This window comes from Condylura cristata, unplaced genomic scaffold (genome assembly GCF_000260355.1).
Source record: "Condylura cristata isolate star-nosed mole 26May11 unplaced genomic scaffold, ConCri1.0 scaffold00015, whole genome shotgun sequence".
Lineage (NCBI taxonomy): Eukaryota > Metazoa > Chordata > Mammalia > Eulipotyphla > Talpidae > Condylura > Condylura cristata.
In genome coordinates this window covers 5,942,805-5,958,221 of record NW_004567116.1, presented here as the reverse complement: position 1 = coordinate 5,958,221, position 15,417 = coordinate 5,942,805, and the positions used below count along the sequence as shown (strand labels likewise).

Sequence of the window (15,417 nt, the reverse complement as noted above, 5' to 3'; positions counted from 1 at the left end):
CCCCCCCCCGCCCCATTCTTGGCGCGGTGAAGAGGGAGTGATTGATATTTGGACTGGCGGGTGCTACGTCTTGAAAGAATGCTTTGGTAGCCCTTTTCTGTAAAGGACCAGATAGAAGTATTTCAGGCTTTGCAAACTCATTTTTATGTATTGTAATAATTGTTCCTTTTACAACCTTTAAAGAATACAAAAGCCATTCATAGTTCTGGGGTTAGGTAGCTAAGTTTTTTGTTTGTTTTGTTTTGTTTTTAAGAAAAGTGGATTTGGTCCACAGGGCTGCCAACCTGGCCAACCTTTAGAATAAGCCAGAGACAGTGTTTTCCAGGCAGGAGGAAGGGTGCAAGTAGAGGAGAATCTTAGGTTGTCTCCATGGCCAGGCCACCCTAGCAGCTGTTGCTGCATTTCTGTACTTGGGGTTGTGGCCTTCTCAGGCAAACGCCTTGGTGCTTACTTTCCTCATGTCGCTTTGGCTAACCATCAACTGGGCTGGGCCCCGGGGTAGAGGCCCCATTATCTAAGCCTGAGTCAACTCACCTTTCAGGTACCTTTGAGACAGTTGATCCAACTCCCATGTGACTCACCTTTGATTCCTAGGGGGTGGGGACAATTGCAGGGGTGACAGGCCCCAGACCTCAGCCGGTGCAGGCTGGAGCTGGGGCAGATAACAGTCATCACACAGTCTGCCCAGGGGCTTGGCTTGCTCCCCTTGTTGACCAGTCTGCTTTTCTGACTTTCTCATGAGTAGGGAGGGCGATTGCACCTGGGTAGGTCCCATGGCCAGATCATTCTCTGCTGTCCTCCGCAGCTGTGGTGGTTGACAGAGAGAGAGAGGGCTGTGGGCCTGGTTCTTGGGTTTGTTCCAAGGTGGCACTGGACTTAGAAACCTGCTTGACTAGCAGGAATAGTCACTGCTTCCTGTTCCTGGCCTAGGAGAGTAATACAAGGTCAAACTGAAACAGCAATATGTAGTGATGAATGGGAAAAGCACTGGACCAGAAGACCGTGGTTCCAGCTATGCCTTTGCTACTCTCTCTGAAGCTTTATTAATAAGCAAGTCATTTAATCTTTGGGGGATCTGTTGTCATTTGTAAAACAAAGAATGTCATGATTAAAAATAAACAGCAGGTAGATTTCTCCAAATGACTAAAATCTTGGTTATGATACTTATTTTTTATACTTATTTTTTATAGTTGTTTATACTAAGCTAATAATATCCCCAAACTAGAAAAAATCCAGAAAAGCACACCATGTATTGCTAAAGAACTACTGTTAACCATTTTGGTACATTTCTTTTGAGATCTTTTTCCTATGCATGTAAACATACTCTGACTTTGTTTCCCCAGCTAAAATGGACTCTTACTTTAACACACTGCCTAGTAGCCTATTTAAAAATTTCGCTACCTAGCCTGAACATTTTGTCTGAATGATATTAAACAGGGAGTTTTTACTTGAAGCTTTGTCCCTCTGAACCACTGTTGAGAAGTCCATGATGACAGCTAGGCCCGCGCTGGCTAACCTTGAGGGCTTGGCGACAGTGGGTGTGGCTTTGTGGAACAAACAGCCGGCTTATTGGGAGAGCACCACACAATAGATTTTCCTCTCCTGTGGGAGCCACAGTGAGATGAGCTCACAGATCAATGGGTCTCTTCCTTCCTGGTGGTTATGAATAAGTAATAGTGTGCAGACTCACCCTCTAGTGGCCGTTAGTAGTACTGAATGGGAAGGATTACTTCCGGTTGGACTTGTGTTTACCTTCATTTGCTTTGTCTCTCATTGTCTTAGTGACCGAGTCACTAAGGATAGTGACCAAGACAGTGCTAGTCTTGAATCACTTAGTGTCCGAATCACTAAGTGTGATGGTGGTCCGTGGTCTCTAATTTGACATGATTGGAGGTACAGGTTTGTTCCGCCATCCAAAAGTGGGGTGTTGCCGTAAAACCTTTCATAGACAGAAACAGAAGACACGGTTCCCATTAACTTACATGGAATTTTTTTGGAGAACTCCTAGACCCAACAAGACACCTACAAATCATACAAAGTAACCTAAAATACAACCTTACAGTAAAGACAGGCATAAGGTGGCCTGGAGAAGGTGGTCCCCTGGGAGGGGCAGGCGCTGCTCTCTGCGGGAGGCGTGACTGCCTCTAGCACCGCCCTCTGCAAGACAAGCCTCAGCAGTTCTTTATTGTCTTTCACCTTTTGTCATAAAAGTGAAAATCCTCTTCAGTTAGCAAAAATAGATATCAATGTGGCTCTTCTATAATGGAGAAGTGGTGAAGTATGAACTTCTGGAAAGTTCATTAGAAAAGTTCATTAGGCCAGAAATCGTATCTTACATGCATTTGTTGGGTAGCAGGCGGCCTGGGGACCCAGGCCGATACTGGAAATAAACATCTTAATGATAGTCAGACCAACTAGATAGTCAAGTGAGGATCTAACTCAGGAAGCCGACTGGCAGATTGACTCTGATTAGAACTGCTCTGATGGTAAGCCATGTTGCAGAGTGGGCTTATGTCGAAGAGGGGAGAAGGATCATAAAATTGTAGCTATTCACGGGGAAGGGTCTTTCTGGGTACTTGTTATAGAGTTAGCTCTTTTGATTTCTTAAGTAACCTGGACAATGAAACGTCCACTCTGCTTGCGCAAAGGAGGGCGAATGCTAGATCTAACCATTGCCCAGACTTCTGAAGGATGTACGCCTCGCCTGGGGCCCCAGTGCCGGCATCTTCTTTAGCTGGCTTCTCAGTCCAGTGGAGACTGAAAGGCTGTTGTACCACAGGCATCAGGTTCTCGCTTGGCCTCTGCACAGAAGAGAGCCTGTCCTGCCGCTCTGACTTTAAGCCTGTCCGCTGACTTTGCTTGCTGCGGGCTAGACTGGGGGAGCAGGGGTGTCCCAGATCTGAATTCAGTCTGTTCACGGATGAACTGTGAAAATCGACGTTTAAGCTTACACCTCATCAGCTCCAATTCCACCAGCCCCTCTTATCATTTCCAAATAAATAAGAGTAAGGCGAAACTTAACTGTGAAGTGTGTTTAAGGGTCTTAGCCCACCGGTTGTTTCGGTTTGTAACTGCCTCATTTCCTGTCTCACTAAGGGCTGGTAAGCACTGTACTCAGACCTGGTTTGCTGACCTCTGTGGCTTCAGTCAGTTGCTCTGGTTAATTTTGATGTCTGAGAGTTTATTTCAGTCTCTGTCTAGAGAAGTTGATAGCTACTAGGTGTTCTTCACCTTCTACACAGTCATGAATTGGCTCTGTCTGTGTGTGAATAATGTGTCTGTCTCCAGTGCTTTTTACTCTCCTCTGGGCTGGTAACATTCACAGAAAACAGGGCAGGACTTCTTGCTACATCATAATGAACTACGGGCAGAAGTCTTCCATCTCGTTAAGGAAAATGGATGAGTATACCTTTTATGCAAAAGAGTATGACTAAGAGGTGGCGTCCTCGAGCCAGGGTTACACCTGTCTTGAAGACAGAGCTGACGGGAATGGCCAGGGCCCAGCCTTGACAGTGGTCCTCTTTCTCTTCAACACTGCAGGAGCTATGAAGACATGATCGGCGAGGAGGTGCCGTCAGACCAGTACTACTGGGCCCCTTTGGCCCAGCATGAGCGGGGCAGTTTGGCAAGCTTGGATAGCCTGCGCAAGGGGGGGCCCCCGCCCCCCAACTGGAGACAGCCCGAGCTGCCAGAGGTGATAGCCATGCTGGGGTTCCGCCTGGACGCCGTCAAGTCCAATGCCGCGGCGTACCTGCAACACCTGTGCTACCGCAATGACAAGGTGAAGACTGACGTCCGGAAGCTCAAGGGCATCCCCGTCCTGGTGGGCTTGCTAGACCACCCCAAAAAGGAAGTGCACCTCGGCGCCTGCGGCGCTCTCAAGAACATCTCTTTTGGGCGTGACCAAGATAACAAGATTGCCATAAAAAACTGTGACGGCGTCCCTGCCCTGGTGCGCTTGCTCCGAAAGGCTCGAGACATGGACCTCACCGAAGTCATTACTGGTGAGTCGAGGCCTGGGGACGCTGCTGGCTTGCGGTGGCTGCGGTCTTCTGGCCAGTGGCTGCGAACTGGTGGCCTTTGGGTCAAATCTGTCTCACGACGTTGACTGGCTCGTGAGCGTTTGTTTCACAATTCTGAAGACTTGGTCGCTGATTCCAGATTGTGGCAGTCTGTCAGACACGCATGCCCTGGGAGCACTGGGCCCTTTTCCTTATCTACCAGTAGTTGGGCTGAGCGGCCGGCTCTCGTGCCGCTCACTCGCAGTGACCCCAAATCCGTTCTTTGTTCCTGACCAGTTACCCCTGCCTCCGGGATGTGTGTCTCTGACACCGAGGCTGAGTGTCAGTCGCCATTTATTCACATTCTTAAAATATCTCTTAAGTATCTGCTTGTCCTGACTCACTGGCCTAGTGTGTGTGGACACTGGAGCTTGTGGTCCTTGCTTTAGAAGAGTGGTTTTGCAAATTGTGGGTTGTGATCCATTTGTGTGCGCCCAGCACAGACTTGTGGCTCAGACTCGGCGTCCAAGAGAAGGGAAGGAGCGTGGCGCACACAGCTGCCCCTTAGCCGCGCGTCTCTCCTGGAGGACACCTGCCGTGCCGGAGACCTCTGGCCTTTGGTTGTCTTCCTGGGAGAGGGAGGGAGTGCTACTGGCAGCTAGTGAGTAGAGGCCGGAGATGCTGCTCCACATCTAACAATGGACCGGAGAACCCCTAGCAACAAAGCCTTCCTCAGCCCCGAACGAGGCAGCTGAGAGCAGTGCTTATAGTCGGCATAGTTTTGTCAGCGTTTATCTTATGATATGTATGTTTGTGTTGGGTCACAACATAAAGTGGATTTCTTACTATGGTAAGAAACAAAAATTTGGGCCCTCCCTGGTGGCACAATGGGTTAAAGCATTGTGAAGCTATCCTAGGGTACAGCAGTACGGCTTCGATCCCTGTTCAGGGGGGGTGACCCACACGGCACAGCAGACCTCTCCTGTCCTGCCCGCTGAATCTGCCTGCTCTGCTCCCCACTCTGTGTCTGGTGAATCCTCTCAACCCCTTCCCTTCTGCACCTCCGGCCCGTACCCCAGTTCTTATAAGTATAAATGAATCTTTAAAAAACTTTTCTGGGGCCTCCCTGGTGGCACAAGGGGTTAAGTCTCAGCACGTGAAGCTATCGGTAGCCACGGCAGCACGAGTTTGATCCCTGCCCAGGGAGGTGACCCACTTGGCGCAGCAGACCTCCCTTGACTGCCTGCCGCTCCCCTCAGCAGTGTATTTCAGTCCATCTGCCTTCCCACTCTGTCTCTGGTGAGACATCTGTCTCCTCTCACCCCCTGCACCTCTGGCCTGTACCCCAGTTCTCATGTGTATAAATAGATGAATCTTTAAAAAAAATAATCGAATGTCTGTACAAAGTATTTGGTCATTGGAGAAGACCAAGAAGTGATCGATGGTTTTTCATTTTCTTTAACCATTATTGTCTTGGGTGTTGAGGGCTATCTGATGAGTCATCTCTTCCAGGAACACTCTGGAATCTCTCATCCCATGACTCGATCAAAATGGAGATCGTGGACCATGCGCTGCATGCCTTGACAGATGAGGTGATCATTCCGCATTCTGGCTGGGAGCGGGAACCTAATGAAGACTGTAAGCCGCGTCATATCGAGTGGGAGTCTGTGCTCACCAACACAGCTGGCTGCCTCAGGTAACGGAGGCTTGGAGAGTATGATGGTGGGAATTTTGGGGACTGACAGAAATGTCTTTAAAAAAAGGAAACGTCAGTCAGCCATTACTAGCTGCCGCATACATGACGCCAAGCTGCCTTGCGTACCGCACGCGCTGGCTGTGTCTGCCACCGCAGTCCCCCCAGAGCCTCCACGCTCTGTCCTCTCTGGGGCTCACCTGGCGCACACCTGTCCAGCACCTACCACGGGAAAGGCACGTGCATAGTTGCAGGCTGTGCGTGCCGTGTCCCGTATTTAAGTCAGACTTCGGTAATTGCAACAGAAAGAGCACAGTGGGGGAGGGTCGGGGCAGGGTGAGATCTGTGCGAAACTCCCTTCTCATCTCTTCGGCCTTTTGAGGCTAAACTCAGGTACCTTTATTTCATGAACATATTCCTGATTGCTTCTTTGATGTTAAGTGCTTCCTCTCTGGAGAGTTTTGCCCCTGTGTGCTCTGACCCAGTCTTCATTTGTATGCTGTGTAAGAAGTACCTGTCCTGTCTTAAATTGTTGCTGGTCCCTTTTATATTCTGACTCGTTGTGTTGTAAATGTCCTGAAGGCATGTACCGCCTTCCTCAGCTTTCTCTCCTCTGCTGCGCCTTGCTTAGAACAGGTCCTCATTATTTGTTACAGTGAGTCAGAGAAGGTATGAGGCGGTTTACAGCCGAAAAGGGACCTTAAGGGAGGGAGCATTTCTGGCTTTGCCTCTTCTTGAAGCTCTTCCTTTCCCGTAGAAATGTCAGCTCAGAGAGGAGTGAAGCTCGCCGGAAACTTCGGGAGTGCGATGGTTTAGTGGATGCCCTCATTTTCATTGTCCAGGCTGAGATTGGGCAGAAGGATTCCGACAGCAAGGTAAGGCAATGGCCGAGTGAACGCGTTCTCCTCCCCGTGTGCATGTAGTGCAGGCCTGCCCTCCCGGCTCCCAGGAACCGCGGCACCCTTGCCAGCGCCCACTCTCTGAGGTGGGTGCTCGCTGGGAGAATGCTGTTCTCTTAGCATTCCCTTTGCCTACAGAATGTATTTTAAAACTGTTCAGCCGTGCACTCAAGGTTGTGCATTTTTCTAAGTAGGAAAAAGTTTTGTGTCATAAGCCCCATAGTGCAGAAACCAGTCTGTCCACACTTGGATCTTCCACTAACCCACGGGTGTGAAGATTGGAGAAGCATGGACGCTTGAAAGGCGTCATGAAAGATGATGGATTGGGTCCTGCATCAGCATTTAATGCCTGAATCATGGCGGAACCCGTTCCTGCTGGGAGATGGCAGGCAGTCTCTTTTCTCAGTGAGCCTTTTATCTTGTGTCCCCAAGCTGGTGGAGAACTGTGTTTGCCTGCTTCGGAACTTGTCATATCAAGTTCACCGGGAGATCCCGCAGGCAGAGCGATACCAAGAGGCGCCTCTCAGTGTTGCCAACAACACTGGGCCACATGCTGCCAGTTGCTTTGGGGCCAAGAAAGGCAAAGGTGAGTTTTGGTTCCTTGTCTGTGGCGTCTTTAATGTGTGTGGGAATGGAAGGGACGTGCAGCCTGCGGTGCGGGATACCTGCTGCGCGGAGCGGTAGTCTGCCGAGGCGAGGCTGTCTGCTTGCTCTGCGGCTGCTCCCGTGATCGCTTCCTTCCAGGCGGTGATGGTGGTGATGGTGGCGGTGGTGGCGGTGGCGGTGATGGTGGCGGTGGCGGTGGTGGCGGTGGCGGTGGGTGATTGGGGCAGTGAAGGACAAGAACTCAACTAATCTGGGACCTTCTCCCCCACTCCTTCTGTGCTCCCTGCTTCTCCTCTCCCCTCTGCTTTCCCGCTTACCTGCCCATGACGCTGTTGCCGTCTCTCTCCTGCGTTTCCTTTCTTCGTTTCTCTCCCCCCACCTTGGGTGACGCACTGAAGATGAGTGGTTCTCCAGAGGTGAGTGGAGTCTTCTGAGGCGCTAACTTGCATGTGTTGTTTTTTTAGCTTCCCTAGTTTCCTTGCCTAACCCTGCCCTGTGGATGCTGGAGGAAGTCAGTCTTGAGGCCAGCCGTTGAAACAAGCTGAGCTCTCCTGAGCTTCCGGCTCACGGCATGCCATCTCTGGGCAGCAGTTCCGGTGACCCTCGTGCAGGACATCAGCAACAGCAGTGGCTGCTCTTGTCCTCCTCTTGCTCCCTGCTTTCTGGCTTGTTTCTGCACAGCCCTGCTGGGGCAAGCTGAGGGTCCTGATTTTTTTTTCTCCCCCCCGCACCCTTTGGATAGATCTCTGACAAAGATTTTGACTAAAGAATAAAAAAATGCACCACACGAACTCTTTCTCTTAACCGTCTTATTCCTCCCCCCTCTTTTTCATTTCCAAAGGGAAAAAACCCACAGAAGATCCAGCAAATGATACGGTGGATTTCCCAAAAAGAACTAGTCCTGCTCGAGGTAAATTGTCTTTTTTCCCCTCAGTCTTTAGGGGTTTTGTAGACATAGTATTTGGGGGCCTTACAGTTGACGTGATGGTGGAAGTATTAGGCGCCTCCATAGTATTATCACAATAACTAGGAAGGACTGTTGTCATGGCAACTGTCCAGGTTACTTGAGGACATAAGACGGGTCGCTTAGATTCCCTAAGTAGTCGCTGTGTTCTTGGGCCTTAAGCCTTACCTGTTTAAAGAAGTCTTGCTGTATCACCATTTGTATGTTTGTTTTCATCAGTACAGTGAGTTCAACATTCACAGCTCTCTGTGAATCTAACAGTGTTAGATAGTGTTGGCCCTCTTACTCAGTAGTAGCAATGGTGGGAAGAATGACTCCAGTAAATCAGCAACAGTTTATCTGCGATGCGGTCTTTAACTGGGTGCTAACAGGGAGCAGGTGTTAGTGTCGAGGGACACTGTGGTTAGCTGAGGGGAGAGGAGTTGCATCTGAGGAGCTGGTATGCTCTCACCATGAATTAATTACTCCTGAGAAGGCATGGGATCAAGGCTCTGACTTTGTGGGTGACAGTATAGGGAGCGTAATGTCCATCAGCCCCCCTCACCAGTCAGCACCTGGTGTTTGGGTACCAGTTAGCACCTCTATCTTCTTGTCCTCTCTTGTGTAGGCTACGAGCTTCTGTTTCAGCCAGAGGTGGTTCGGATATACATCTCACTCCTCAAGGAAAGCAAGACCCCTGCGATCCTAGAAGCCTCAGCTGGAGCTATCCAGAACCTGTGTGCTGGACGCTGGACAGTAAGTATCTTTTGGAGAATGGATTTGGAGGTGGGAGAACTCAGCCGACTGGCTTGCTGTCATCTGTAATTTCCTCTCCTGTCCCCATGCCACTTGTAGTATGGGCGATACATCCGCTCCGCCTTGCGTCAAGAGAAGGCGCTCTCTGCCATAGCTGACCTCCTGACCAGCGACCATGAGCGGGTAGTGAAAGCTGCATCTGGGGCCCTGAGGAACCTGGCTGTGGATGCCCGCAACAAGGAGCTCATAGGTAAGGGTGGGTGCGGCCCCGCCTGGAGGCTACGCGCAGCCTGTCATGACTGAGGAGAAGAATCCCAGCCTTTCACGGTCTGTGACTGAGGGTTGGTGCTTGAGAAGGTTCTTTCCAAGAACCTTTCTTTCCAAGGAAAGCATCGCCTTGGATGGCTTTTTGAAAGTTAGAAGTGGTGATGCTTCAAAGATGTAGTTAATAAGCTATTATTATTATTCATTTTGTTACTAGGCATTGCTAAGACTTTCTCATTTAATCCTCACTGCTTTACAAAGGTTCTTTTTTTTTTAAAGATGTATTTATTTATGCATACAGAGCTGGGGTACAGGCCAGAAGTGCAGGGGCGGTGAGAGGCTTCACCAGAGACAGAGTGGGGAGCAGAACAGGCCGACTGACGAAGTACACTGCTGAGTGGACGGGTCAGGAGAGGTCTGCCGCGCCATGTGGTCACCTCCAGGGCAGGGAATCAAACTCGCATTGAAGCAGCGGCCCCAGCTTGCAGTGCTGCGTCCTAACCATTGCGCCACCAGGGAGGGCCCTCATTTCTTTTTTATAGGATAAAGAGACTGAGGCTCAGGGAAGTTAAGTGGTTTGTTTAGAGTCAACCTAATAAATAAGTAAATAGTAGAGCCCAGTATTTTTTTTTTTTAAATTCCTGAATATTCTGTTGAACTATTGTAATAGCCAATAAAGTCTTTCAGTAGAATATCTGAAGTGACTTTCCTGTTTGATATGAAGAGCTCACCTTGTTTCAGTGTGACTGATAAATTAAAGTAAAGGCATGAGGATGACAATAAGGAGAGGCCTGTTCAGGTTCTTTGCCCATTTGATGCAGTAAACCTACCGGAGAATGATGGTATGTGTGGACAGCACCTACCTGCTTCGCATGATCAAGGGAATTAAGTAAAGTGTTAGGCCCTCACCCCGATGCGGCTGCTCCTTACACGCTCCTTCTGCCTTACTGCCACAGGTAAACATGCTATCCCTAACTTGGTAAAGAATCTGCCAGGCAGCCAGCAGAGCCCTTCCCAGAATTTCTCTGAGGACACCGTGGTCTCTATTTTGAACACCATCAATGAGGTCATCGCTGATAACTTGGAGGCTGCCAAAAAGCTTCGAGAGACACAGGGCATTGAGAAGCTGGTGCTAATCAACAAATCAGGGTGAGCAGAACACCTCAGAGTACAGGTGGAAGCGCTTGCACTCGAGAGGACAGTGGTTCTAGGAAGGCGCTTTCCCCTTCTGCTTCCTGACAGGATTTCCCTTTACTTACGTGTGAGGCGTCAGTGGGTCTTGCTGTTTTCTCTTTATTATTTTCTGTCTTGAATATTGACTCATAAATTGATAACAGACTTCCATCAAGCAGCTTTTTGTGGTCACTGTTTGGGAAAGACCCAAATAGTGAATATTTGATTGTGTCTACTTTGGCATTTACACTCCTAGTGGTACATTATATTAGCGAATTTAGGTTCTCAGCTGCTTCTTTGGTTTTGTGTCAAAATACCATATGATGTTTGGTTATCTTCTCAAGGAACCGTTCCGAAAAAGAAGTTCGAGCAGCAGCACTTGTATTACAGACAATCTGGGGCTATAAGGAACTGCGGAAGCCACTGGAAAAGGAGGGATGGAAGAAGTCAGACTTTCAGGTAGCTTGGCCCTGGGCCGAGACTTCTGCTGTCTCCCTCACCCCCACCCCCGGGTCTGTGTCTGTCTTTGGTTTCCTTTATTTCATGTCACAGTGAGCCTGGGTTGGACCCCATTCTGTCCATAAGGAAAGGATTTGTTTCCTCCCTGCTGCAGTGGAGTGGTGACAGCAGCTCTGGCTGCCAGACCAGCTCTGGGACAGGCCGTGGCAGTGCGGGGCGGACCTTTCTGTCTTTTCCACAGATCTGCCAGAACCTGTAAAGGAGTTTGCCCTTTCCTAAATAAAGGCTGCTGCTCCTTCTGATAGTGCAGGTGTTGCTACCTTTGTGATCTCCTGCTCAGAGAAGCAAGTAGAAGCCTTAGCATCCCAGTGGTTTCCCTCTCTAGGTCTTTTTTTTTTTTTTTTAAAGATTTATTTATTTGTTCATACAGAACTGGGGTACAGGCCAGAGGCTCAGGGGCAGTGAGGGGCTTCACCAGAGACAGAGTGGGGAGCAGAACAGGCAGATCGACGAAGTACACTGCTGAGGGGAGCAGCAGGACGGTCAGGAGAGGTCTGCCGCGCCATGGGGTCACCTCCTGGGCAGGTGGGAATCGAACTCATGCGGAAGCGGCTTTAGATTCTCAGTGCTGCGCTTTAACTCACTGCGCCACCAGGGAGGGCCTCTCTAGGTCTTTTTTTTTTTTTTTAAAGATTTATTTTTTTATTCATACAGAATTGGGGTACAGGCCAGAGATGTGGAGGGTGATAGGATTCACCAGAGACAGAGTGGGGAGCAGAACAGGCAGATCGGCGAAGTACACTGCTGAGGGGAGCAGCGGGCGGGTCAGGAGAGGTCTGCCGCGCCATGTGGTCACCTCCAGGGCAGGCGGGAATCGAACTCATGCGGAAGTGGCTTTAGATTCTCGATGCTGTGCTTTAACCCGCTGCGCCACCAGGGAGGGCCTCTAGGTCTTTTTTTAACCCTCACAAACTACCTTTTGATTCTTGGGACTAGGGGCTTAAAGGTTTGTGCCCATTAGGGATGAGGCCCAGGTGCGCGCAGTACCCTGACATCTTACTTCATGTCTGTCTCCAGGTGAATCTAAACAATGCCTCTCGAAGCCAGAGCGGTCACTCGTATGATGATAGCACTCTGCCTCTCATTGACCGGAACCAGAAATTAGGTACCGTATCCAGGGCAGGCCTCTCTGCATTTCCATCTCTCTGTTCTTCAGTGGGCTGCCTGTCTAAGAAGCAGAATATAGGTTTGCTTTTGACGAGCCAGCCTTTTGGTAGAGGGGAATAATACGTTACCAACACAGAAGTTGGTACGCCTTAGCAAAAGGAAGTAAGACAGCCAATTAGCCTGCAAACTTCTATTTTACAAAGTTCAATTTAGCAAGCCCCCTCTTTTTGCTTTTGGACTTAAAAATGACTGGAAATATAAACTCTAGTGTCTATTTTCTTCATTTTGTAATGTAATTGACATAATGTATAAATTTAAGATATACAACATAAAGATTTGATATATGTATATATTAATTAAGAAATGATTGTTTTTTCCTTTTAAATTTCTACATAATACCAGGTAATGTTTATATAGTGTTGAAAAGTTAGTAAATATAGACAACCAGTTAAATAACAGCATCTTTTAGGTATTTTTGTTATTTAAACATACATTTTCCCCTCAAAAATGAATTATGTATTTTTGTGTGTGAACTGATTTCTTTCTCACTGACCACTGTATTGTTATTAATGACTCACGGCTTTTGCCTTGATTAGTGTTCCGAACTGTGGTCTGAGGGTGCCTTCTGTTGACCTTTGGGCCAGTGGTCAGCTGCACAGTCCACACAGCTGGTTGCTGTAGAAGCCGAGCGTGAATCAGGGCCGGTCACCAGCGCCGGACTGCCGCGGACTCACTGGGGCAGCCAGTGTCACTAACATACTTGACAGAGCCTTAAAATTGGTTTTAGTCTTTGCTCCTGGAGTACACATCTTTCCAACAGCCCGTGCTGGTGAGATAGGAAGTGCCCACAAAGCAGTCTGAGCAGACCGAGCTGACTGAGCATGACTCTAGGGAAAAAGCGCTTGCTTGGGTCACTAGTCAAACTCGCCCCCATTTCTAGACTGGAGCACTGCTCTTACTTAGGGAGAATAGACAAACTGCAGTTGTTCAGACTTAGGTGTCTGGCAGACATTTTCTTTAAATTGAATTCATTGATGATACTTGTGCTGTTTAAATTTGCAGGTGAAATTTGTATTTTTAGAAAACTTTCTGTGTTACTGTGGGCCTGGTAACCTTCCGGTACTTAAAAATGGCTTTTAAATGAAATCAGTGGTGATATTAATGAGTGTGATATTTTGACATTCCATAATGAAATGTACTGGCATTTAGAAGATCTGCCTAGCTCCACGAAGCCAGTATTTTATAAGTGATAGTGAATGCATGATGTTTCAAAATCATGCCAGCGAGGGTAATTGATCCATTCAAGAGGAGGCAGACAAATGCTAATTTAGAGAGTGAAAGTCCACATTGAGACTAACCTTGGAGACTCAGCTTGTTGAGCATTCGAATACTGTCAAAGAATATCCACAATTGTTTGAAAGGACTATTAAAATTCTCTTGGCCTTCTCAGCTTATCTGTTTAAGACGGAATTTTCTTCATTATACGGTCATCAAGATAACATCACAGCCAGCTAGCTTCTTCTGAAAGCCAGGTTCTAAAGAGCTGTGCAAAAAATGAAAGTAATTATTGTGATTAAAACTGTTATTTCTGTTAACATGTAGTAAGTTTATTGTTAGTTTTAAGTGAAACAAATATTTGCAGTTTTTTAATACTGTAAATATTGATACATATAACATCAGTGTAAGTTCTCTGGGTGCTCATACACCAAATGCTTTGAAAACTGCTGGCCTGGAATGAATGGTTATACAAGGAGTGTAGGAAAGGCCTTTCTCCAGTCCTGGGAGGCTCTCCAGCTAGTGCCTGACATCTAGAAGTCCTCAGTAAACAGTTGATGGGAGTGTGGAGGCCAGAACTGAGAGCAATTTTATGATGAGCATAGACTCTGAAGAGATGGTTTTTGACTTAAACAACTTCTGACTTCATATAGATAAGAAACCTGATCGGGAAGAAATTCAGATGAGCAATATGGGATCAAACACAAAGTCCTTAGGTAGGTGATCAGTTCCTCCTTAAAGGTATGGTGTACTGTTTCACTGGGATGCGGAGAGCTGTCTGGTGGGAGCTGAGCTTTGCCGTCAGCTTTTTCTACTGCAACCTGGAAAAGCCTTGACTGACATGTCCATTTGGAAGGATCTGAGGGAGTTTACTTGTATCCTGTAAAAGTAGATGTGGCCTACCTGCATTCACCCATATTCCCACCTGTTCGAAGCTCTAAACATATTTATTTGTTTGCCTGTCTCCGCATACCTCCCTCTTCACTGGAGAGAGGAGTTTATGCCCCTAAGCCGCTCCTCAGCGGCCTTCGCAGTCGGTCCAGCACACCTGGTCTATCCCGCCGGCATCTCTCTTCACACTATATGCCTATTTGATTTTGCGTCTGCTGAAGTGCTCTTCTCCTTTGCTTTTCTAAATTCTCTTTACCCCCAAAGCTTAATTGAAGGCCTGTCTCCTTTTGTTGGACTTTTTCCAAACTGTTAAAAGGATACTGCACTCTCTCCTCTTAATTCCAGCACCCTTCAAAGACAGGGCTCTAGTTTTTTAAACAGACCGTGCTCTGGGTGTTTCATGTTGGCTGTCTTCCCCATCAGAGTCCTGAGTCGGGGCCACCAGATCTTCTGCCTTTCTGGAGCAGCTGGCAAAGCTCAGTTCGCATCAGGGAGCCTAGTTCACGCTCCCCTGTTAACTGTGTCTCGTTCACCAGAGGGGAACATCATGTTGCTGTGTGCTTTATTTTTGATTAGATAACAACTATTCCACCCTGAATGAGCGAGGGGACCACAACAGAACACTGGATCGAACCGGGGATCTGGGCGATATGGAGCCCTTGAAGGGGACCCCCCTGATGGTAAATTCTCTCTGCTGTCCTTGTAAAGCGAGTTCTGTTCTGAAGCCCTCGTGTTTTGTGAAATAGGGAACAAAATACCTAGTCAAAGACGCTTCCCTTTTCTGGTCGGGGCTTTCCAGGAGAGTAGTTTTCACCTGTGTTGCAATTTCTTGGACCATTTTTTCTGTGGTGGTCTGGATTGGGGGTGGGGGTGGGGTGGGTACACGTGCTGCCGATCTGACTGACTAACCAGTCTGTCCTCATGTTGCTCTCTTCTCGCATGCCTTACCCTCTTTTTACTATGTCCCTGTTTTGTTTGAACTTACGAGAACTTTGGGATTTTCCCTGGATCTGGCACACACCCGCGAGGTTCATTTCCTTACTCTCATACTAACAAGTTGCATGTGTTCACAGCAGGACGAGGGGCAGGAATCTCTGGAGGAAGAGTCTGATGTGTTGGTTTTGGATGATGAGGGGGACCAAGTGTCTTTACCCCCCATGGTATGTCCTCTCATCCTTGAGGAAGGAGGCCCCCATGTGCCAGCCATTTGCCAATCATGCTGATCTGATCGGGCCAGGCACCAGTCTCAGCCACCCGGGGCTTGTGGGGCTGGCTGCTTCTGTGATTTTT

At 48.3% G+C, this 15,417-nt stretch overlaps 1 protein-coding gene across 6 annotated transcripts in view; it reads left to right on the top strand.

The window, feature by feature from the left end:
• CTNND1 (catenin (cadherin-associated protein), delta 1) overlaps positions 1 to 15,417 on the top strand; it is a 44,187-nt gene that overhangs the window by 26,570 nt on the left and 2,200 nt on the right. For 3 of the 6 annotated variants that reach the window (XM_012725361.1, XM_012725362.1, XM_012725363.1), the window contains 13 exons: positions 3,541 to 4,004; positions 5,514 to 5,697; positions 6,452 to 6,569; positions 7,026 to 7,179; positions 7,598 to 7,615; positions 8,041 to 8,109; positions 8,771 to 8,898; positions 8,998 to 9,148; positions 10,119 to 10,311; positions 10,680 to 10,794; positions 11,872 to 11,959; positions 13,890 to 13,952; positions 14,704 to 14,807. In XM_012725361.1, the coding sequence (XP_012580815.1) occupies positions 3,541 to 4,004; positions 5,514 to 5,697; positions 6,452 to 6,569; positions 7,026 to 7,179; positions 7,598 to 7,615; positions 8,041 to 8,109; positions 8,771 to 8,898; positions 8,998 to 9,148; positions 10,119 to 10,311; positions 10,680 to 10,794; positions 11,872 to 11,959; positions 13,890 to 13,952; positions 14,704 to 14,807 (1,849 nt within the window). The remainder of the gene's footprint in view (positions 1 to 3,540; positions 4,005 to 5,513; positions 5,698 to 6,451; positions 6,570 to 7,025; positions 7,180 to 7,597; positions 7,616 to 8,040; positions 8,110 to 8,770; positions 8,899 to 8,997; positions 9,149 to 10,118; positions 10,312 to 10,679; positions 10,795 to 11,871; positions 11,960 to 13,889; positions 13,953 to 14,703; positions 14,808 to 15,417) is intronic. The other 3 variants (XM_012725364.1, XM_012725365.1, XM_012725366.1) reach the window with 3 other exon arrangements.